This window comes from Bombyx mandarina, chromosome 11 (assembly GCF_030267445.1).
Source record: "Bombyx mandarina strain Sakado chromosome 11, ASM3026744v2".
Lineage (NCBI taxonomy): Eukaryota > Metazoa > Arthropoda > Insecta > Lepidoptera > Bombycidae > Bombyx > Bombyx mandarina.
This window is the reverse complement of record NC_143218.1, coordinates 15,981,268-16,005,059: the sequence shown is the minus strand read 5'-3', so window position 1 is coordinate 16,005,059 and position 23,792 is coordinate 15,981,268. Positions and strand designations below refer to the sequence as shown.

Genomic DNA, 23,792 nt, shown 5'->3' with positions numbered 1-23,792 from the left:
AATTATAATTGAATATAGACTTTCAGAGCGCAATGTTGCTTCGTGGCAGAAATAGGCGAGGCAATGGTGTCTATAAACGACAGTCACCTGATGCTATACGCAGTCAAATCGTTGGGTTCATTTATTTCTGTTGTTTTTATTTTTATTGCTTAGATGGATAGACGAACTCACAGCCCACCTGGTGTTAAGTGGTTACTGGAGTCCATAGAAATCTACAATGTAAATGCGCCACCCGCCTTTCAATATGCAGATATTCTTTTTTTTTTTTTTTATTGCTTAGATTTGTGGACGAGCTCACAGCCCACCTGGTGTTAAGTGGTTACTAGAGCCCATAGACATATACAGCGTAAATGCGCCACACACCTTGAGATATAAGTTCTAAGGTCTCAGTATAGTTACAACGGCTGCCCCACCCTTCAAACCGAAACGCATTACTGCTTCACGGCAGAAATAGGCGGGGCGGTGGTACCTACCCGCGCGGACTCCCAAGAGGTCCTACCACCAGTAATTACGCAAATTATAATTTTGCGGGTTTGATTTTTATTACACGATGTTATTTCCTTCACCGTGGAAATCAATCGTGAACATTTGTTAAGTACGTATTTCATTAGAAAAATTGGTACCCGCCTGCGGGATTCGAACACCGGTGCATCGCTAGATACGAATGCACCGCACGTCTTATCCTTTAGGCCACGACGACTTCAAAGAAGATTTCTAAGAAGTTGTTCAGTATTCTATCGAATGTGTCTCGAGAAGTGACAATCATCTGATGGTAGGACCTCTTGTGAGTCCGCGCGGGTAGGTACCACCGCCCTGCTTATTTCTGCCGTGAAGCAATAACGCGTTTCGGTTTAAAGGGCGGGGCAGCCGTTGTAACTATACTGAGATCTTAGAACTTATATCTCAAGGCGAGTGGCGCATTTACGTTGTAGATGTTCATGGGCTCCAGTAACCACTTAACACCAGGTGAGCTATGAGCTCGTCCACCCACCAAAGCAATAAAAAAAAACATTCTACCGCTAGTAATTACGCAAATTATAATTCCATATAGACTTTCAGAATGCAATGTTGCTTCGCGGCCGAAATAGGCGAGACAATGGTGTCTATAAGCGACAAAATCACCCGATGCTATACACAGTCAAATCGTTAGGTTCATTTAATTCTGTTGTTTCAGTAAGCAATTATTTTCTAAAAAAAATTTCTGCATTCTATCGAATGTATCGCGGGATGTGACAACAATCATTGAATCAAAATAATCTTCATGAGGTTTCTCCCTGACCAGGATGTGGATGAAGGGCGGCAGCGAGAGCGGCGGCGTGTACCCGCCCCCGTCGCTGTACGCGCTGCTGCGGCTCTACCTGCTGCCCGACATCGCCGACGAGCACAAGCACTCCCTGGTGCTCTACCTGCTGCTCGACTACTGCATGGTGTACGACGACGTGCGGTCAGTGTGCTCCTAGGAACACGGCTTGAAGGGAGCCGACTTAAAAAAAACTGGTGGCCTTTTCACCAGGACAAGTGGGCGAGCAAAGGCTCAGCCAGGAGGGGAGGGATTTGCTAACAGCTGCCCGAGCGCCTCCGAAGGAGACCTAACAACTCAAGAGCAACAGCCTCACGAATGAATCTACTACCGGATCAGAACCGCGACCCGCTGAGAAGTCCGGCGAAGAACTCAGCGGGCTGATGCATGGGTTAGGTTGCACGTCGAACTCTTTGCCGAACTCGACGAGTACGGTTACCGGGGTCCCTAAACCTGCTTCTAGTGTTAGAGCTGAAGGCGTCTAATGCAAAGGTTATTGGATCTGATGGATCCGTAAGGACGTGACAGTTTTTAATTCTTAACTACGTACCAACTGGCTTTGGAATAGACTCCCCTCCACGGTGTTTCCCGTGCGCTATGACACGTCCGTCTTTAAACGAGGCTTGTGGAGATTACTTAATGGTAGGCAGCGGCTTGGCTCTGCCTCTGGCATTGCTGAGGTCCATGGGCGACGGTAACCACTCACCATCAGGTGGACCGTATGCTCGTCTCTCTACAGGAGCAATAAAATAATAATAATAATTAATAACAAAAAAACTGACAATACATTCGTTTACGACACGCATAAGGGTCAGTCTACGTGAGCTAGAGTTTAGCGAATGCTAATTACAAGTAATAACTTTAATTAATGTGACCAATCTATGAGATTATAACCTGGGGCATGATAATACTGTCCATTTCGCAAAGCCTTTTGGCTGTAGTCAGTATTTAGTGTAACAATACATTATGCAAGATTTAAAAAAAATCCTACTTAGCTGAAAGAAAGAAATTTAATAATTTTTTAATCTTAATACACTAAAGACTTCATTAAGACACTAGTTGTTCAATTAAGACACATCAAAATCCTAATCTTATTCGTTTTTCACTATTATTAATATGAGTCCAATTTATAGGTACGAGGGTGTAATCCGACGCTTGATGCAGTTCCCAACGATGTTCGGTTTGAGCAACACCGCCATCAAAGCCACACAAGCTTTTTGGCACCTGGACCACAGAGATTTTGATGTAAGTCAAATATATATTCGTATTAGTAAATTGAGTAATATCTCTTCAATATTATTTACTGAGCGGAAGATCTTCGTGGCTTGTATTAAATGGTAACTGGTGGCCACACGTCACTGCGTCTTCACTAAGATTTATAGCAGAAACAGGCAAGATGGTGGTACCTATCCGTGTATGAATATTTAAAAAAATAATCTAATATTAAAAAAAAGAAAAAATACATGTCCGCTGAATTTCTTGCCAGTTCTCAGGACGGAGGCTAGTTTTTGTGAATTGGCGGTAGTTCTTTTTGACGTTCAACAAGTATGTACTTTCATTTATGTTAAATAAAAAAAATTGATTTCATTTGATTTGATTTAAGCCTACAATACGACCTACTACTATTAGGGTTGGCAATAACATTATATTATTATACTCATAGAGCATTGTTAATTATAACGGTAGACAGTGGCTTGGCTCTGCCCCCGGCATTGCTGATGTTCACGGGCGACGATAACTACTTACCATCAGGCGGGTAGTATGCTCCTCGTCTGCCTGTACGGCAATTAAAAAAACCCTAATCTCTGGTGCTACTCTTATTAAAGATGTTTTAAAAAAAAACAAATTTGAAATCCACAGTTTGCACTAGATCAACTCCAATGTCTCACTGGCAACACGCTGTCGGAGTGGCAACACCACGTGGTGTTATCCTCGCTGCTGGCACAGAACAAGACTCAGGCGGCCCTACAGTATCTGCACGTCAGGAAGCCTGCTCCGATACAGATGAAGAATGGCGACTTTAAAATTCACGATCAGGACAAACTCGAGGACTGGCAGTCGTGCTGCAGCCTGTACCTGGCGCGGGGGCTGGTGTTCGAGGCGCTGGACGTGGTGAGGATGTGCGTGCAGAGCGCCACCACCGCCGAACATAAGAAACGAGTCTTGGACTTCTTCTTTAGAGGTCAGTTCTTAGGCGACTTCACCGAGAACAGTACCACACCTTCTAGGGTTAAGATTTGTTTCGTCTTTGGTTTTAATGTTCGTGAAATTCAATATTGAATCCCCAAAATTCAATAGTAATAGCATAATCTTCTAAATTCTCGACGACAACGAGTTTTACTCCCTAATTATAAATTAAATGAACATTATTTATATCAGTGTATTTTTTTTCTATTGCTTAAATTTGTGGACGTGCTCACAGCCCACCTGGTGTTAAGTGGTTACTGGAGCTATCTGGTTATAGCTACTTGGCAACTAATTAAATAATTTAAGTAGTAAGCTAAAAAAAGAAATGCGGTAATAAATACTTTTTCAGTTTTATATCTTATAATTTATGCTGATAAAATTACTTAATTAGGTTTTCTGCAGGCAGTTCAAAAATATATATGATTTTCAGGATGCCATCACACTGGGAATCTAGCGAAGCTGTTGCAAGCTGCGCTACAAGAGTTCGAAGAGGAAGTGTTCATCAAATATCTAGAGAATTGTAATGAATCTCAGACCTCCGACATATTGATCATGTACTATTTACAGCACGCTAGGTTAGTGAAGCTGATAATAATACGGTTTCATTTTATTTATAATAATAAAAAATCATAGATAATTTTGGAATCAATAACTAAATACACGCAATTTAAAAAGGATTTTAATAGAAAAATCATCAACAATTTCTTAAATAAATTTCAAGTTTTCTGTACTAATGAAATACGATATTTAATAGTTACATGTAAACTCGTTAGGTACCTAGAGGCGGAACAGTACAACAATAAGCTGAAGCAATCCAAGCCCCGGCCCAGGGACATGTCCACGTCCGTAGAGTCTCTGCAGGACGCCGGCGAGGGGGACGCTCCTCGTGACGTCATCGTGTCGGTGCTGTGCTCGTCCCTGCCGCGGGTCGCCCGCACCGTGGCGCGCGACTTGCAACAACACAACTTCGATACTACTAAAGGTGGGTAGGTGTGGAGGGAGCAGGAGATAGAACGCTGAGTTACACGTTCGAATTCATTGGTGTGACAAAAATACGTCAGATTTGAATCGTCAATAATTGCATGATTTATAATGCGAAAATAATAGCTCAGCCCATTTCAAATAGATCATGTCTGTATTTGCTTGTAATATCATCACATCGGTGTAGTTTAAACGAAGTTTGTGATTTATTTAAGTTGACTCTAAGAAATGTTGGAGAACTACCGACTCCCATGGAGGTGGAGTTCCTTCGCGATTTTTATTTCTAACGACAAATACTGGTTATAGTAAGATAGTAAAATAAACCCCAAATATGCATATACACATATTTCATTCCCTTAGCTTTTTAGGAATGTAAAATATTAATGACGAATAAAATTCAATTTGTATTTTAGTTTTCGTCCCGCGTCCGATGTCCGTGTTCGTTCAGGCCGCGTCGCAGAAAAACACATGCACTTACAAGTCATCCTTCATACAGGTTAGTACGCGTAATTACTTGTGGTAGGACCTCTTGTGAGTCCGCGCGGGTAGGTGCCACCACCCTGCCTATGTCTGCCGTGAAGCAGTAATGCGTTTCGGTTTGAAGGGTGGGGCAGCCGTTGTAACTGTACTAAGACCTTAGAACTCATATCTCAAGGTGGGTGGCGGCATTTACGTTGAAGATGTCTATGGGCTCCAGTAACCACTTAACATCAGGTGGGCTGTGAGCTCGTTCACCCATCTAAGCAAAGTATCTCCCGCTCGGTGTAAGTAGTAGAACTTTTGATTCTCATTAGCTTCCAAGCTAGTTAAGTCTAATATGAGTATTGTCGTTATAGAGCTCGATAGAGAATGCGAGCGAGACGTGGGTGAGCAAGCCGCGGATGCGGCGCGGCATTAAACGGGCCCTGAACGTCGAAGACACGCCCTTCATCTGCACACCCAAACTAATAAAGACACGCAGGTAACTATTCAATCATCTATATATTAATACGTGAAGCAAAAACTTTGTATCTCTTTTTACGAAAATTGCGCGGACGGAGGAGTATGAAATTTTCCACGCTTATAGAGAACTAGCGGCCCGCTCCGGCACCGCTCGGGTCTTTAACAAAAATTTCAACGATATTTGACGGTGTTTTATTTTTTAAAATAAAGGAACACTTATTGCGGCATAACTATAATAGTTAGACATATGATGTCGCAACACTTTTTTTTAAATAAGAATGTGTTCTACAAAGTCGTAGTACATTATTTTTATTCTATCATCAATAGTTTTCGCAGGGCATGCGATGTAAATAATATTTTAGATAATTTTTTTACAGATTGGAGTTTTAGTAAGGATCCCAATTTTTTTTTCAAAAAAGATTATATAGCCTATGTCACTCGGGAATAGTGTAGCTTCCAAACAGTAACAGAATATTTCAAATCGGTTCAGTAGTTTCGGTGCCTATTCAATACAAACAAACAAAGAAATCTTTCCTCTTTATAATATTAGTATAGATATAGAGAAGAAGTGCACAATGCTAATATTTTTTTTAAATAATGCATAAAAGATACATTAAATCAATAAAGAAAACATTACACATACACTACCATGTATTTGACACACACACATAAACTCTTGGTTTATTGTCAAACTTTTGTTATTGCTTAAAGTCTGTAGTCAAATTGAGAATAGGTTAGTGTTGTTTATCTTTAATATTACGAGTATTTGTCTATAGTGTAGTCGTACTGTAAATAGTGAGACCTTATAAGTCATGTCTCATGGTGGGTGGCGGCATTTAAGTTGGGCCGTTAGCTTGTAAGCTTTTTTTTCCTACCTAAGCTGATAGCCTTGAGAGGCTATTTCAGCGTAACCTTAACTAGTAGGTGAGCTCATGGGACTCAAAGCTGACGACGTTGCTAACACGAACCCTAGCAAGAGCCGTGCTTCGCAGAATCTACCACCGGATCGGAACCAATGAGAAGATCCGGCGAGAAACTCAGTGGGCTGTGTCTGTGGGTTAATTTACTAGTCGAGGTCGATGACCGGACTCGTCAACCCAACTAAGCTATAAAAAAAATAAAAAAACTGAGTACCTCAATCTATACAATATTTCAGCGTGTACTCAGATGAAGCAGAGACTCAAGGCACACCACCAAAACGACCGAAATTCGACCCTACCTACTCGCCAAAGACACCGAAATCCAACAAAAAAGTTGAGAAACTCAGCAGCGAGATGGCCAGCTTGCTGGATATACCGGAGATGCCCAGTCCTGACTACAAGCCCTACAGCAGAATGGACGCTGGAACTCCACACAGCATACTAAAGGTAACAAACACGATACCAAACTGAAATAAATTCAGATTTTACCAGACTCGGTGGGACAGTTGTGATCGAGCTTCTAATCTTGGGCCCAGGGCCGTGAGTTCGATCTATAGATCGGGTAAACATTCGTCTTACCAAAAAGTTCATTCACCTGTATGGACATAATCTATAAATTTTACCCCGATTATTTATTTATGTAAATATACTTGAGAATAGTATACTTGTTGTCTTATAGATCTAAAAGATTTCTAACTTATAACCTGAGCAAGGGTGCAGAGGGGGGGGGTTACAAAAGATAGAACATTAAAAACCATTTCAGTTTGTTACGATATCGTTTTCGATGCTCAAAAAAACACTTTAGTATGTAATAATGAAAAACCGTTTTTTATTATCCTCGTAATACTATAATACATCTGTACATAAATGAAAATACGTTCAGTAAAATCTATCTATAAATATAAAAATGAATTGCTGTTCGTTAGTCTCGCTAAACTCGAGAACGGCTGGACCGATTTGGCTAATTTTGGTCTTGAACTACTTGTGGAAGTCCAGAGAAGGTTTAAAAGGTAGATAAGTATGAAAATGCTTGGAATTAAATAAATTTTGTTTTCCCTTTGATGTGTCCCCTGTCGGACCGATTCCTTTTATTTGTTTTGTGTTTATTTTATAGAAAAGTTTAGGTATTTTATTTATCGATTGAGGCACTACGAAGTCTGCCGGTTCAGCTAGTAATTGATATTTGTGCCATTGACGTCGTAAAAATAATATACACACAATGCAGGAGCAATAAATGTTGAGAATAAAAAATAAATTTATTCGTTTTTAATAATTACATTTTTTTTTTTTTTTGTGTAAAACGCTTTAGCCTATTATTTTCAGTGATCTCGCTTCTAATTATATTCATTCGGATTCATTCATTCTCAAGCCCTGTTTATGTCGTGAAATGATTAATGTTTATTAATTTATAGATGCGCAGAAATGACGTAACCGACGCGCCGTCGCCGGTCGACTCCCGGTACTTGGGCGAGAGCGAAGACGAAGCTCTGGAGACCGCCAGCAACCACACGCACTGCAGCGACTCCGCCAACAAGTACGTGGCACGTGATCATGACAACAACTGTCAAAGTGGTTGATTTGTTAAACGAAATTCGACCGTAACTATATACACTTTAAGGTGTTTATTTGAGTGATATGAATATTGTGACTCTTTATTTGCAAAGCAATTACTGTTTTGTTTTATTTATTTATTATACTGGTGGTAGGACCTCTTGTGAGTCCGCGCGGGTGGGTACCACCACCCTGCCTATTTCTGTCGTGAAGCAGTTAGGCATTTCGGTTTGAAGGGTAGGGTTAGCCGTTGTAACTATACTTGAGACCTTAGAACTTATATCTCAAGGTGGGTGGCGCATTTACGTTGTAGATGTCTATGGGCTCCAGTGACCACTTAACACCAGATGGGCTGTGAGCTCGTCCACCCATCTAAGCAATAAAAATAAAAATAAACTTTTAGGTGTTTATTCGAGTGAATTGAATGTGTGTATGTGACTTTAATTCCAGAGCAAGTGAACGAATAATACAGATAATTAATAAATATGAATGTCATCTAGGTATACTAAACACCTTGAAAACTTTAACGTTCCGAGAATTTAATCAGCTCACGTTCGTACAAGATTTATTAGCGTCCATGTAATGTATATTAACATTAACATTAATCGGTTTTTTTTTCTAGATACCTTCGTTTCGCAATGCCGTCAGAATCGGCCTGGGCTTCACCACCGATTTCAGAAGATATACCGGAAACGAATGAGAAAGTACGATCGTCTGTGATAAGAGAAATAGAGATGGATGTATCGAACGACAGTTACGTCACCAGCGCCTCTCGGCCTACGGTCAGTAGGGTTGACACATTTTATGCATTCGCCTTAATTTAAATTATATTCAGGGCGTTTTCAAATTAACAATTTTTGTTGTTTTTTTTAGATTGAAACATATCAACCTGCATCCAGTATAAATATATCAACTAAGAAAGATGCTGTCAAATCTGTGAAATCATATAAAGACAACGTAAAGGCTAGGTGAGTTTTGTAATGAAATATCGTTTCATATGTGAATATAAATGGGCAAAAAATAGTTAATTACGAATATTTGCTATAATCGTCAGCTGATGATGTAGGGTTATCAGTAAAACGTTGTGGTATTAAATTTTTTTTATTGTGAAAAAAATAATTTGAATTCAGAAAATGAATCTAAATTTTAAAACCTGTCAACTGACCTACTTCGTCCACGGGTAACTAGAATAGGCCTTTAGACTACCAGCGAATAGTTAAGGAGAGAAAATATTCGAAGTCTTTTGTGCCATTCAGTAAGGTTGCGCGCATTTCGTTATTATATAATTCATAAGGACATGGAGAAATTAGTGTACGGATACTAATAATATGAATTAGTAGGGTAGCGGTCGATAAAGTTAAATGCGTATTTCATTAGGATTTTTTTTATCTGTATGCGATACACCCGGGATGTTATCCTTTAAGCCGCGATGAATTCATTAACTTCGAAGTTCGAAAATCTTTAATGATGATTTTTAACATTTACGATGTTGCGTTTCCAGACGATCCCTTTCGATATCAGTCAACAGTAGTCTATCAGACGATCCCAACACGTCCATCGAAAGCATCGCCGACATACCGATAACGCTTATCAACCCTCGATACACCGGAGAGAGGCGACAGTCGCGTCGAGCCTCCACGGAAGCAGACGAGCAAGGAAACATCGATGACGTACGTGCCAAGGAAATGGAGCTGCTTCGGCGCAGAGCCCGCGCTGACGAACGCGCGGAGTGGGAGCGGGACGTGCGTGCGAAAGAGACGGGTGTATCGATACCTGCCACGCCCAGAGGGAGGCGGGGCATCCGATCCGTTAGTGACGGAAGCACTCCTAAGTCTAATGCGTAAGTGATTTTGAGATTTATGTTTTTGTTTTCATGGTGATTTTACTGGTGGTGGGGCCTCTTGTGAGTCCGCACGGGTAGGTACAACCACTCTGCCTATTTCTGCCGTGAAGCAGCAATGCGTTTCGGTTTGAAGGGTAGGGCAGCCGTCGTAACTATATTGAAACCTTAGAAACTTAGAACTGATATCTCAAATGGGTGGTGCGTTTACGTCGTAGATGTCAATGGGCTCCAGTGACCACTTAACATCAGGTGGGTTGTGAGCACGTCCACCCATCGAAGCAATAAAAAAAATTACTGTACGGCCTATCGTATGATAAGTAGTCACCATCGTTTGTCGACATTAACCCGAGTCGCTTCCTATCAAACATTAATTAAAGTATAATAATTTGTAATCTTTTTTCATTATTTATTATTATATAAATTCAATTTTAGGAGCATACCAGGAACTCCAGAGCGCTATGATTCGCCCATCGCGACCCCGTTGAGAAGCAGAGTGACCAGGTAGGGTCTTTGTTACTCTCTAGTGTACAGTGTGTGGTGGCTGCTAGTGAATACGACAGTACTTACGAAAGAACTGGTGGTAGGGCTTCTTGTGAGTCTGCGCGGGTAGGTACCACCACCCTGCCTATTTTTGCCGTGAAGCAGTAATGCGTTTCGGTTTGAAGGGTGGGGCAGCCGTTGTACTGTAAAAACTGGGATCTTAGAACTATATCTCAAGCTGGGTCGCGTGGGTGGTTACCTTGTAGATGTCTGTGGGCTGCAATAACCACTTCACACCAGTTGGGCCGTCAGCTCGTCCACACATCTAAGAAACAAACAAAAAAAAACTTCAGACAACTGACCGTTAGCAGTCTGCATGACTCCGGGTCGATCCCCGACTTGAAACATAATTATTCATCATTCGTCCCTTACCAATGATGAGCTTCCACGTGGCCCGCGTTACCTCAATTATTATTGGCTTCGAGTGCCTACAACCTTATTGTAAACAGCTTAAACCCATAGAACCGGTGAACGAGCCCACGGCTCACCTAATGTTAAACGGTCATCGGAGCCCATAGACACCAACAATGTAAAAGCCACCACCCATCTCGAGACAGGAATTCTAAGCCTCAAGCTTTTTATTTCAACATCTGCCCCACCCTTAAACTGGAATGTGCGGGCTCACAACACAACTGTGATAATGTGATAAGTGATATGCCAATTAAAATTTTTGATTAAAAGGTTGATTACACATATTAACTATGCAAAAACTAAATCAATGGTGGATTTTTTTACAATAGAAGCAGATCCAGGACTCCGGAGCTCAGCCCGCGAACATCTCCACTGGCCCCCATACCGGAACAACCTAGGCAAGAAATCGAAAGTGATCCGCATCCGGAGCGAACTACCCTCAGTGTACCTAGAAATAGGTAAACAAATTTTTCCTTTTATTGATAGGCAAAAAAGGTCCCGACCTGTTTGCTGTCAAATGACTTTTTTTTTGCTTAGATGGATGGACGAACTCACAGCCCACCTGGTGTTAAGTGGTTTCCGGAGCCCATGGACATCTACAACGTAAATGCGCCACCCACCTTGAGATATAAGCTCTAAGATATACGTCCGTCTGGTGTAGTGGTAAGTGACATGGTCACTACACTAGGGGAGCGCGGATTCGAATCCCGCCAAGGGAAGATATTTGTATGATAAATATAAATGTCTTTTCCAGGGTTATGGATGTATATTAAATATATGTATGTGTATAATAAAAATCTTACATTTATTTCCGTTATCTGGTACCTGTGACACAAGTTCTTTACGAACTTATCACGCGACTAGTTAACGTGGCGTGATTGTTAATAAAAAAAAAAAAAAAGATCTCAGTATAGTTACAACAGCTGCCCCGCCCTTCAAACCGAAACGCATTACTGCTTCACGGCAGACATAGGCAGGGTGGTGGTACCTACCCGCGCGGACTCGCAAGAGGTCCTACCACCAGTAAAAAACGGCTACCGCTAGACGACGACCAATTGAATAATTCTAACTTTTTTTAAAAGGAAAACAATGAGTACGCGTCATGTCACATGTGGATAATTTTTGTGTATTTATCAACGGTCTATGGTTAACTAGTCTTGCGATTTGATGACGTCACGCCTAACGACAATGCCCCTTAATGATTTTGTTAATAAATTAAATAATTAATTGCCTGTGTTTTGATGGCTTTACATACAAAATTACGATTGAATTTCGGTTTCATTTTATTTAATTAATCAAATGTTTCGTTTTCGTTTTTTTTTTATTGCTCTGATGGGTGGACGAGCTCACAGCCCACCTGATGTTAAGTGGTTACTGGAGCCTATAGACATCCACAACGTAAATGCGCCACCCACCTTGAGATATAAATCCTAAGATCTTAGTATAGTTACAACGGCTGCCCTGCCCTTCAAACCGAAACGCATTACTGTTTCACGGCAGAAATAGGCAAGGTGGTGGTACCTACCCGCGCGGACTCACAAGAGGTCCTACCATCAGTAACCTACCACCGTAGTCGAACGATACACATATCGAACGCCGCTTCGCAACAAACATAGATAAATAAGTAATATTTGACAATTTCAGGAGCAGATCGAAAACTCCTGATAAAATCGAGAGGACAATCAGAGATTCGCCAAAACTGGAACCGATCAGAGAGTCGCCGATCAAATCGTCTAACACCGAGTCGTCTGCGTCGTCGCCAAGGACACGCAGTCTCAGGTAGGCGCGTCTGCAGAACCACATCGGCATTGCTCTGCCCGGCGATCCTTGAGTCGCATCCTTCATGTCTGAGGGTTGTGACTATCTCCTCTCATCCTTCCCTGGATGATATTTCGCTATCTCCCTCTGTTCTCAACGGTGTGTATGGCATCGTAGACGGTGATATCCAGAATGGTCCGGATTTGGTCGGACCAGCGCATTGGATTGCAGCCATGAGATCTTTTGCCTGCAGTCTTGTCAGTTATCATCAACTTTTCAAGATCGTCACCGCTTTTTCTGGCAATGTCTATTGTCAAAGACCATTTATACTTCTATAATCACAGATTTCGCCAAGACGACTACAGACAAATAATATTAAAGATTAACCTATTCTCTATTTGACCATAAACTTTAAGCAATAACAAAAGTTTTATAATAAATACAGAGTATATATATATATAAATATATGGTTTTGTGTGTAATGTTTTTTAATCGATTTAATGTATCATTAATGCATAATTTTTAAAATATTAACATTCTGCACTCCTTCTCTATAAGTGCAAGAAATTTCATACTCCTCGGTCCGCGCAATTTTCTTAAAAAGGGGTACAAAGTTTTTGCTTCACGTATTAATATATAGATACGTTAGTCCGATATGCTGTCCACGGGATTCGCAGCATCTACCTCCGGCACCCCATCTCGAAGGCGATAGCCTCTGCCAAAATATAAATAACTAGTCATTTCATAAAACATTTTGTACCCAGGAGCCGATCTCGTACGCCCGAAGTTGAATCGCTGCCCGAACAAAACCCAGCGGAAGTCACTCCTAACAGACCCCTTAGGTAATTAAAAGTGACCGTAAAATTAATACATCAAATTTAATTGCTTAGCCCGTCATTAGTAATTACTCGTTACCCTAATTAATTCTAGGAGCGTCGTTCATTCTAAGACACCAGAAAAGATGTCACCGAGAACGAGTTTGCTGTCTCGAAAGAAGCCGCTGTCGAGAATGGTATTAGAGGCGAACACGTTTAAAACTCAACAAATTGAACAAACCGAAGACCAAGAACCAGCAAGCGCCATAGAATGCACTCCGATGAAATCCAATAAAAAAGTATCAAACCTAATGGACGTCACACTGTCTCCTATTGTAAACAAATCGATACTGCATAGCTCGAACGATAGCGTCTCCGAGCTACACAAAGAAGACACGGACAAAACCGATATAGGCATGAAGACCTTGCCTGCCTTCACTACGATACACGAAGTCTGCGCGAAATCTGTGCTGTGCAGCTACGAGAGCAGCACTATGGAAACGTCAGAGCTCATAGAAATCAAACAGACAGTCGAAAATATCGATAGAAGTATCGATAACTTGAAATCCTTACCGGCTTTCACAACACTCAACAATACTGAAGTAGGCAGGTCTGTGCTACAGAGCTTCGAGAGCAGCGTCGAAGCGTCAAGCGCGAACGAATCGAAAGATCATCCGAATACGTTCTCGGCTTTCACGAAAATGATCGAGAGCGACTTCGAGAGATCCGTTTTGCACAGCTTCCGTAGCAGCGTTGATGACAAGAGGGAAGCTTCCAGTCTCATCACCAACGATAGCGATGTCGATAAAGCCGATGAGGTGAGAAACGATGCCATACAGACAGAGAAAGAAAAAATTGTCGAGATTGAGAGAGAGATACATGAGATCGAAGGAGACATGTCCGGTGATGATAGCGAAAGTGATGAAGAGATTATTGAGGCGGAGGAGGCCGAAGGAGAAGACGACAGCTCCGAAAGTGTAAGTAAAATTTATTTGTATATGTAGGTATATACCTAATATAATTGTTATTTCTCAAAAAGAAATGCACTTACCACAGAACTCTACTCCACCCTTGGTTGACTGGTAGAGAACGCCTCAGGCCTTAAGTCCTCCACTGTACTTTTCTTCTAGGTTATCTCCAAATTAATGGCTCGGATATTGAATTCAACATAAGAGAAGACCCTGTATCTGATGATAATACTCCTTAGGCCCGATAGGGTAGCAGAGGTTGGAAATGGCGGTCACGTACCACCGTTTTCTGATTAACAATCCGACATTTCATTTTCCAGAGCTCGTCTAGTTCGACAAGTAGCGAGGACGAAGCAGACGTCATCTCAATCCAAGACACGGATTCTGAAGATTCTAATCGAAAAGTTGATGAACAGCAGAAACAAGAAACCGAAAATGTTCAAGTACAAGCCGGAATTGTTGAAGAGACTCCGAGCAACAACGCAAGTCCGCCGGGTCAACTCTCCCTCCTCACAGACGACGCTTCCGGAGTAGAATCCGATCGCTCCGACATTCAATTGAATTATTCCGATGAAAAAGTCACTGAGGACAAAGACACAGTCGACGAAGGAGCCAATAAAGGTAATCGATAAAACTTGAAATAAGCATTGAAGGAAGAAAATTAATTCATCATAAAAATAAATTCTTTATATTAAAGACAATGTTGTCGCGCTAATCAAATGTGTGTTTTAGTTTCAGAACCTCAAGCGCCTATACAAGTGCACGTTGTAGTGGAGAAAGTAGCTTCAGCCGAGGATCTTATGGGATCGAAAGAAATTGAATCGGAAAATGTGGCGCTAAACGAAATTCTCCCTAAAACCGATGACAACAAGGATGAAAATGCTAAAACCGAGACGACAGATAGCGGAACTAACAAACAAGTCGATTCCGAACTAAAAGATAACGTCCCCGAAATCGTAGTATCCGAAGATAAAGAACTAGAAAAAACGGACACAGCAACTGAAGAAACAGTTAAAGCGAGACGCACAAGAAAACGCGCCACCTCTACCGCCTCCAATCAGTCTGTGGACGAACCCAAAACCCCCGCAACCAGAAAACGAATCAATTCAAACGCTTCCCTCGCGGAGGAACTGACCACGCCCGAGACTGCTGACGTCACGCCGTCCAGTAGAAGAGCCAAGACCCCGACGAGCGCGGAAGTCAGACGCATAGTCACTCGACGAATTTCCAAAGAAATGGGGGAGAAATTAGAAGAAAGATCTTTAGAGGAACTGACGCCGAAGAGACGCGCCACACGATCGAGAAGCAAAAATATCGATGACAACGAAAGCGTCGCCTCGGAAAGCTCCTTTGTGTCCAACAAGAGCAAGGCCAGCGAGGACCTGGACAGGGCTGGGCAGGGTAGAAGAACTAGGAAGTCCGTAGTCGCCACGAAGCCGGAGCTGTCTGTCATACCCGAAGCCGCTGTCGAGGAGAGCAAGGAGGGCAGCGCCATCATCGATGAACTATCCAAGTCCAGAAGGTTCGTTTTTTTTTTTCTTTTTTACTGGAGCCCATAGACATCTGCAGCGTAAATGCGCCACCCACCTTGAGACATAAGTTCTAAGGTCTCATTGTGGTTGCAACGGCTGCCCCACCTTTCAAACCGAAACTCATTACTTAATTTTACGGGTATGATTTTTATTACACGATGTTATTCCTTCACCGTGGAAGTCAATCGTGAAAGTTTCGTTCATGTATAATTTATTTTATTTTATATTTATTTATTAATAATATAAAATACATATATAATAATATTAATAATAATAGAAGCCGGAACGCACATACGGGACACAAAGAAGTACATGTTGTTGTTGTAGTCCTAGGGTACCCCGCTGGTACATAGAGCCCTCATAAGTTGTCTCCACTTGACTTTGTCTTGCGCTCGCTCCTTGACATCACTCCAGGTCACGTTGGCAGTCCTCGTCTCACTCTCTACGGTGTGTCGCAAAGTGTGTACAGGGCGACCAGGTCTTCTCTTGCCAAGCGGTTGCCATTCAAACGCGATTGATGCTGCGTTGATTCCGCTGTCCCGTTGAGTGTGTCCTATCCCACGCCATTTCTGATGGGAAATGTCTTGCACAATGGAGTTTTGGTCATATGGACGGAAGAAGTACATAGTGCTTAAATATTGTTACGCCGCTAAGAGTAACGCCATCTATCACCGAATAGCCGAAACGAATATCAAAGGATTTAGTAACATCTAGTCAGCGGATAGCGGAAACGTACATCGAAAATACTCGACTTGTGAGGAATGTTGTCGATAATTCTAAGGATGTCGTATCGACTATAAAAGCGTTACAGAGATCGCACGCAGTCAGTTAGTAATCGGAACTACTCGAAGCGAAACAGCGAACGGATCATCTGAAGCGAAGCCGAAGAAGGGAATTGAGAATTTTTAAATGTTCTGTGTGTGTTGTAAGTGATTAAAATACAGTATTAAGTTGTACTTTGGTGGAACGTTTATTTATTCCGAACCCCAGCGCGAGGATCCGATTAAAACGTATAATGCGTTTCCAGGATGACCCGGGGCCAACAAGCGGCCCTGTCGACGCTACTAGAGAAGCGGCCCGCCCCCAGAACCAAGCGCAGGAGCAGCGCCGCCGTCTCCTCCAGCGACGACGAGCTGCCCTCCGCCTTCGACGTGCAGCCCATGGACCGGATCTCGCTCCTGAACAAAACCGATTACGAAGGTCAGTGCGACTAACAGGCTCACGGGGAAACCTGAGCTCCGAACAAACGCTCAAAGAACCTCAGGGTTCCATACCGTATATAAGTTTAAAGTTTTCTTAAACTTAATGCGATTCAGGATTCAGTCAGATTTGTACTATTTGACTCTAGATAATGTTACACCCTGTATGTTTAAATATTGATGTAGTCGTAATTAAATAGACTAAAAAACAAAACATTAGAAATAATTCCGATTTTTGTAAGATTGTTGCATGTCTTGCACCTTTGCACATGAGAAATGCTTTAATTTTGTTTTTTTTAATCAAGTAAATAACAAAAAAAAATCTTTATTTCAATAATATAAAAAAATATCAGTTTTTAAGTTTGATGTTGTATGAAAATATTGTTTTCGATTTAATTTCTGTCTGTTGCTTCGAACGTGTAACAGCATGCCAAGCAGAGCCTTTGTGAACAACGTATTAATGTAGTCTTATATATCTACTAGACATGCCTGACGAAACATCGATACTTTTTATATGAATTTGGTTTTTATACATTACCCACAAACACAATTTTTTTTTTACGTTACACCGAAATTGCTAGTGCCAAAGATGTCCATAGAGTATAGCACACCGCAGAGATGACCTACAAAAAAATACAATAGAAATTCAATATTTTTGAAAAGAACTACACCTACTACAAAAAAAAACAGGATATTAACTTATTAACATTTCTGGTCATTAAATTTTGGTTCAATACCAATTATTATTATACACGTATATTTTAGTCCCAATAACTGTTTAATTGCCCTATTATATTACATTAAATTAAATTCATGAAACCTAAAACTTCAAAACCTAAATATTTTGAATCAATCCTAAAGCTTAGCTTAAGGAAACAAAATAAAACGACAAAAATGTTTTTATCATAATAACTCTACCAAAATTCAGAGATCTAAACAATAAACAAATTAGATGGTAGTATAAATAAAATTTATATAAATTCCATTTCTAGTTACTGTATGTATCTGTACACACTGGAGCCTGGAGACCAGTAATACAGGTCTTTGAACCTAGTACAGACCTCAGCTCTTTCAAACGCTTACAAAATAGATTATAAAGTTAATTTCTATTTGTATTTGTACTATACTTTTAAAGAAAAAAATATATATATTGAATAAAACATGACACCGGGTGGGATTTTTATTTTCCCACATTTGTGCACTTTCACAGATACTAAACAGTTAATAAACCACCGTTAATACACATTTAAACCTGAAGAAACACTAAATAGACAAAATACAACAAATCACACAACTTCACTCCTCGCGTTCCCGCCAAAAAGTCTCTTTACGTAATATAATGTTTTGACAGTGCAGTAAACTAAACTATTCAAAATCGATTCGAAGCGTATCGATGTTTCATCTCTAATCCCGAAGCTTGACTTCCTTATTTATTAGCTAACTGTCTGCGCTCAATTATATTTAGGGATCCCGGACGATGCAGAGTTGCAATCCGATATATCTCCTACCTCTGTAGCGTCGGAGGCAGCTAAATTTCGCAGAAGTAAGTAAATACACGCTTTATTTAGTCGCAATTTTATTCTCCTTTGCACATAGTTAACGATTTATTTACACATGCATGAGAAATCGATAAAACCGTTAATAATGTAGTTGTTTACAAACAAACAGATATGTCTGAGAATTTCTAGCTAATGTTAAATAGCTCGGTCGTGTTAATGTATCGTAATTTTATGAATACGTATCTGATGTGTCTCTAAGAACTAGTTCTAGGATGTTTTAATAGCCGAGACGTTAGATGTATTATGTAGTCATGTAGTCATCACGCGTTGCTTACAAGAGGAGTGCGTTTTTTACCCTTAGAGCGTGTACTGTCGATAGATCGACTCTCTATTAATGAGTATAAAATGCGGAGCGTCGGAATATCGACTATTGCACAATTTAACTATAGGTTACCGACTATCGAGCACGTTTAACGTTTTTAATAAATTAATAACATTTATAAATAATCATTTTAAATTATTTTGCCGAAAAATTAGCATTCATTTTTGAATTATTTTTAAGTTAGTGTTAATAAGGCACTTTTTTTCAAAAATCCTTTAGCAATATATGTGAAAATAAGCTCAGCACTAAAAGGGTTAAGCATTCACGCTTCTATCGCATGAAAACGTTACGTATTTAAGAACAGAATCATAAATAGAGTTCTACACTGAAACTTTTCATTGTTTCTTTTTGTACGTTATAAAAACATTTATAAATAATTTTTCTGTGAATTTAGCATTGATTTTTGTATTATTTTTAAGTTAAAGTTAATAAGGCACTTTTTTCAAAAATCCTTTAGCAATAAATATGCAAAAAAAAAACCAGCACTAAAAGGGTTAAACATTCACACCTCTATCTCACGAGAACGTTACGTATTTTAAGAACAGAATCATAAATCCTACACTGAAACTTTGGTTTCTTTTTGTAACGTTATTTGAAAATTTATTTTGCCATCAGTCCGCGGTTTATGCACCAATTTGCAGTAAAGATAAAAATAATAATAATAATAGTGTAATCTAAAACTTCCAGAAAACATGACACGAGCCGCATCCGAGTCGAAGTTGATGCCAAAACCGGCCAAAATAGGCAGACGGATATCCGTTGACATTGGTGAGCATTTTTTTTGACGTGATAATTACGTGAAATCGATAAGCACGGGCTGCACGCACGAAAAAGTGTCACGTTCCGCCTGGGCGTGCAAGCGAGAGCGCGGAACAAGCGATCGAGAGGCACGATCGGCCGAAGCGTTAATAATTTACCACCGCCCTGCCTATTTCTGCCGTGAAGCAGTAATTGCGTTTCGGTCTGAAGGGTGGGGCAGCCGTTGTAACTATACTGAGAGCTTAGAACTTGTATCTCAAGGTGGGTGGCGCATTTACGTTGAGCTCGGCCACCCATCTAAGCAATAAAATAAAATAAATATTACATTGTTAAACATTGTATTTTTCAATTAGCTCCTTCTATGTATTTATTTTACAAAATAATAATTCGGTGAAACTATCGTCCGTAAACCAACTTTACAGATAACCATTTTTCATTAAAACGCGAACCGCTTATATTCGAGAACTTTATTAGTCGATTCAAATAATTGATCAACACTGATCACCACATCAATTGATTGTTGTGTTTCCTTATTTTTATAATTTATATACGGCCATCGGCTACAAGACCTTATAGCCTAACTGAAATATAGTTTCTACGTACGTAAAAAATTTCAATATTCTGTTATATGAAGCGAAATGAGATAAAGTTGATTAATCTGAGTCTTTCAGACCAAAATTAAACGTAACGAGATGAGTTGAGACTACATAAAGTCTCAGTAAAATGGTGGTTATTTATTCAGTCTTTTTCAATGGATATTTTGGAAAAACCATCGAAGCTACGTTCAGAGGCTTTGTTTCATTTATCCACATTTGTGTCATTTTCATAGATGGTAAATTATAAACAGTTATTTGAACATTAAAATCCGAAGATACATTTAACAAAATAAAACAATTCACAATTAAAGATTGCCCTTCGCATTTGCGCCAAAAACTCGTTTGTAATTATGTTATCCAAGTATTTCTGTCGTAATTAAGTAGTAATCACTCAATTGTAGATAACAACTCAGAGTTGGGTTCTCCGGTAGCGTCGGTCAGCGGCAGTCCGGCCCGGGGACGTCGGGCTTCGTTCGCCCGGGCCTGCGAAGCCCTACTCACTCCCAAGGGCAGACGGGCATCCACCGACGTTAAGGTAAACTTCCCTGGGAGGATAAACGTAACCTTCAGTATACAAAATACGAAATTTGAAATGTTTTTTTCACAACACTGTTTCAGGTCTCGACAAGAACATTTGAATTTAGAACAAAACAATTTGCTAGGGCCAGTGTTCGCAAAACCTTTGTAGTCGTCGTGGCCTAACGGATGAGACGTCCGGTGTATTCGTGTTGAAGCGATGCACCGGTGTTCGAATCCCGCAGGCGGGTACCAATTTTTCTAATGAAATACGTACTCAACAAATGTTCACGATTGACTTCCACGGTGAAGGAATAACATCGTGTAATAAAAATGAAACCCGCAAAATTATAATTTGCGTAATTACTGGTGGTAGGACCTCTTGTGAGTCCGCGCGGGTGGGTACCACCGCCCTGCCTATTTCTGCCGTGAAGCAGTAATGCGTTTCGGTTTGAAGGGTGGGGCAGCCGTTGTAACTATACTTGAGACCTTAGAACTTGTATCTCAAGGTGGGTGGCGCATTTACGTTGTGGATGTCTATGGGCTCCAGTAACCACTTAACACCAGGTGGGCTGTGAGCTCGTCCACCCATCTAAGCAATAAAAAAAAAAAAAAAAAATTTGAGCCCCGAGAGCTCCTACGAGACCTACACGTTAGGGTAAAGCTAAAATAGCCTCTCAAGGCTATCAAAAGTAGGAAAAAAAAGATCTATGACGCAATTGTAAACAATTCGTTCGCTGAAATAGTTTTGTTTAATTAAATCTAATTCAAGTATGTCAATTTTCCCTTTAGATTTTTTTTTAAACTGGGATTACCTTATTTTTTCTTATTAATTTGAATAACAATAATGATAAATTCGAAGTACTGAATCTAATGTAAAATTCGCATACTAATCTAGAAAACAATTTTTTTCTGTTGAACGGTCACAATGTAAACTCTGTTGTTGTTTTTATTGAACGGGTTCTTCTCGAATTCTTATTTTTTTTGAACCTCAATACATCGACGTTTTTGTGCATGCGCCTAGACTGCGGGTAGGATGTTAAGTGCATACAAGTATGTCTTCCCTCTTTCTAGCCCGTTTTTGTGTGTTACCACTGGAATTCGATGGCTCGCCCCAATTTTTCTTGACTTAATATTGTATTAAATTTTTTCTCTCTTTCTCTATAAATATATGGGTAAATGTGTATAATCTAAAAAACCTCCGCGAAAACTTAACATAATTTTGAAACCGTCACAAAGTTTATCACAATTCCTAAGCTATTTCGAATGTTTCTTTTGTGTTATCAATTAAAATACTGTCACGTTTCACAGAAAGGAGACGAGAGTCCTGAAGCGTCTCCAGCTCCTTCAGAAGGCGAGGCAGTAGCAGCGAGCCGGCGGCCGCGACGAGCCTCCACGCACTCCAACACCAGCGCCACTAAAACTGAAACTAGCAAAAGGTACGGTCCGTTTTTAATACGCTTTCATTAGCTTCAGACGTACAGTGTGCGCGCGAGTTCACGTCCATCGGGGCCAGAGGCGACGCGCGGGGGACAGCTCGCCCCACCTTCACCCACCTCCCTGCATTTGTCTGACGTCGAGTGTTGTCCTTGACGGTTGTGACGTGCGCTTATCGATATCGAAAATTTACGAAATTGTGTTATTTAACCATGACTACTCCGCTTCCAACAAGTTCAGGTAGAGAAAAACCTACACTGATTCGAACTCTGATCTGTCATTTGTCTTTTCATCTGATAGTAATTGAATTGGAATAAAAAAAAAATTTTTCTCCATTCGAAATAAATAAGTAATTACTTGTCACATTTATTTTATAATTTGCAAAATGACCTAGTTACATTAAACCAAATTTACATCTGTTAACTAAATCGGTAGTTGTTATCGACATTACCATAATTAACTAGGTCACAGCACTACCGCATTCCTCAGGATGGACATGAACTCGCGCGCCTACTGTAATTAGTATGTAACGGAATCTTTGAACATGATTTTGACCCCCTTCAAAACGTCGAATTAACTCGAAATTTGGTATACTTATTAAGGACCGATGACGATTAAATATAAAAAAAATATTGAGAAAAATTTAAATTCGAGTGAAGAATGAAAAATAAATAATAGTTTAAAAAAAGTAACAAAATACGCTTTTATAGAAAATTCAACTAAAAAATAGATAATAAATTTTAATGAATTTGAATTAAAAATAGTATAAGAAAAAATGATTTTATTGTAAAAAAAATGGGGTGCATGGTATCACTAGTTATAAATATTTTATGAACAGATATGAGTAGAAGGGTTATATTGATAATATCCTGGATAAGTACCTCACGCTTATTTTTTTACAATAAAATATTTTTTTCTTACACTAATTTGAATTAAATTTATTAAAATTTATTTAATTTTGTTTTAAAACCATAGCTATTTTTATTTTGGACTAGTATTTATTTCCAAGTGAATCGACCTTTAAACTTTATTGCAGACTATAAAACTAATTACTGTAATCTCTTTCCTTTTCAGATCAAAAAGACAACAAAATTAGATTTATATAAGAATTAAACGCGATAATCTAATAAGTATTTTTTTATTATTTAGTAAATACATCTAGGATTTTCGGTTTTGTTTTTTTGCATTTACAATAAATAAATATGATAAGAATAAAACTTGTTTTTTTTTGTCTTCAGTTTCAGTGAGAAAAATGCCATATTACTTCACCAGAGTAGCTGAAAAAGTAAACCTAGAGTTTAGTAGCTACAGGATATACACTTTCCAATGTGAATTCTTAATAGCTTTCAAAAACTTGCTTCGAAAAAACGAACGCATTTCTGATATTTACAAAAACCACTTTGAATTTCTTAGGACATTAACAGAAACTGCATATAAAATATATGTGTTCCATATAGTGCTCACTGATGGTAGGTCCTCTTGAGAGTCCGCACGGGTAGGTACCACCACCCCGCCTATTTCCGCCGTGAAGCAGTAATGCGTTTCGGTTCGAAGGATGGGGTAGCCGTTGTAACTATACTGAGACCTTAGAACTTATATCTCAAGATGGGTGGTGCATTTACGTTGTAGATGTCTATGGACTCCAGTAACCACTTA

The 23,792-nt window shown here is 39.9% G+C and overlaps 1 protein-coding gene across 1 annotated transcript in view; it reads left to right on the top strand.

The window, feature by feature from the left end:
* The window catches only part of Elys (AT hook containing transcription factor 1 homolog), a 32,890-nt gene extending 9,537 nt beyond the window's left edge, over window positions 1–23,353 (top strand). Inside the window, exons 15-39 of the mRNA XM_089731092.1 lie at window positions 1,283–1,444; window positions 2,434–2,545; window positions 3,161–3,482; window positions 3,918–4,062; window positions 4,261–4,469; window positions 4,882–4,964; window positions 5,305–5,429; window positions 6,567–6,777; window positions 7,743–7,864; window positions 8,504–8,663; window positions 8,755–8,849; window positions 9,383–9,721; window positions 10,157–10,225; window positions 11,005–11,133; window positions 12,320–12,454; window positions 13,198–13,275; window positions 13,364–14,225; window positions 14,537–14,837; window positions 14,949–15,738; window positions 16,776–16,948; window positions 18,413–18,490; window positions 19,516–19,596; window positions 20,585–20,718; window positions 22,011–22,138; window positions 23,211–23,353. Coding sequence (XP_089587218.1) covers window positions 1,283–1,444; window positions 2,434–2,545; window positions 3,161–3,482; window positions 3,918–4,062; window positions 4,261–4,469; window positions 4,882–4,964; window positions 5,305–5,429; window positions 6,567–6,777; window positions 7,743–7,864; window positions 8,504–8,663; window positions 8,755–8,849; window positions 9,383–9,721; window positions 10,157–10,225; window positions 11,005–11,133; window positions 12,320–12,454; window positions 13,198–13,275; window positions 13,364–14,225; window positions 14,537–14,837; window positions 14,949–15,738; window positions 16,776–16,948; window positions 18,413–18,490; window positions 19,516–19,596; window positions 20,585–20,718; window positions 22,011–22,138; window positions 23,211–23,232 — 5,065 coding nt within the window. The 3' untranslated portion in view covers window positions 23,233–23,353. The remainder of the gene's footprint in view (window positions 1–1,282; window positions 1,445–2,433; window positions 2,546–3,160; window positions 3,483–3,917; window positions 4,063–4,260; window positions 4,470–4,881; window positions 4,965–5,304; window positions 5,430–6,566; window positions 6,778–7,742; window positions 7,865–8,503; window positions 8,664–8,754; window positions 8,850–9,382; window positions 9,722–10,156; window positions 10,226–11,004; window positions 11,134–12,319; window positions 12,455–13,197; window positions 13,276–13,363; window positions 14,226–14,536; window positions 14,838–14,948; window positions 15,739–16,775; window positions 16,949–18,412; window positions 18,491–19,515; window positions 19,597–20,584; window positions 20,719–22,010; window positions 22,139–23,210) is intronic.
* Window positions 23,354–23,792: the final 439 nt, after the last annotated feature.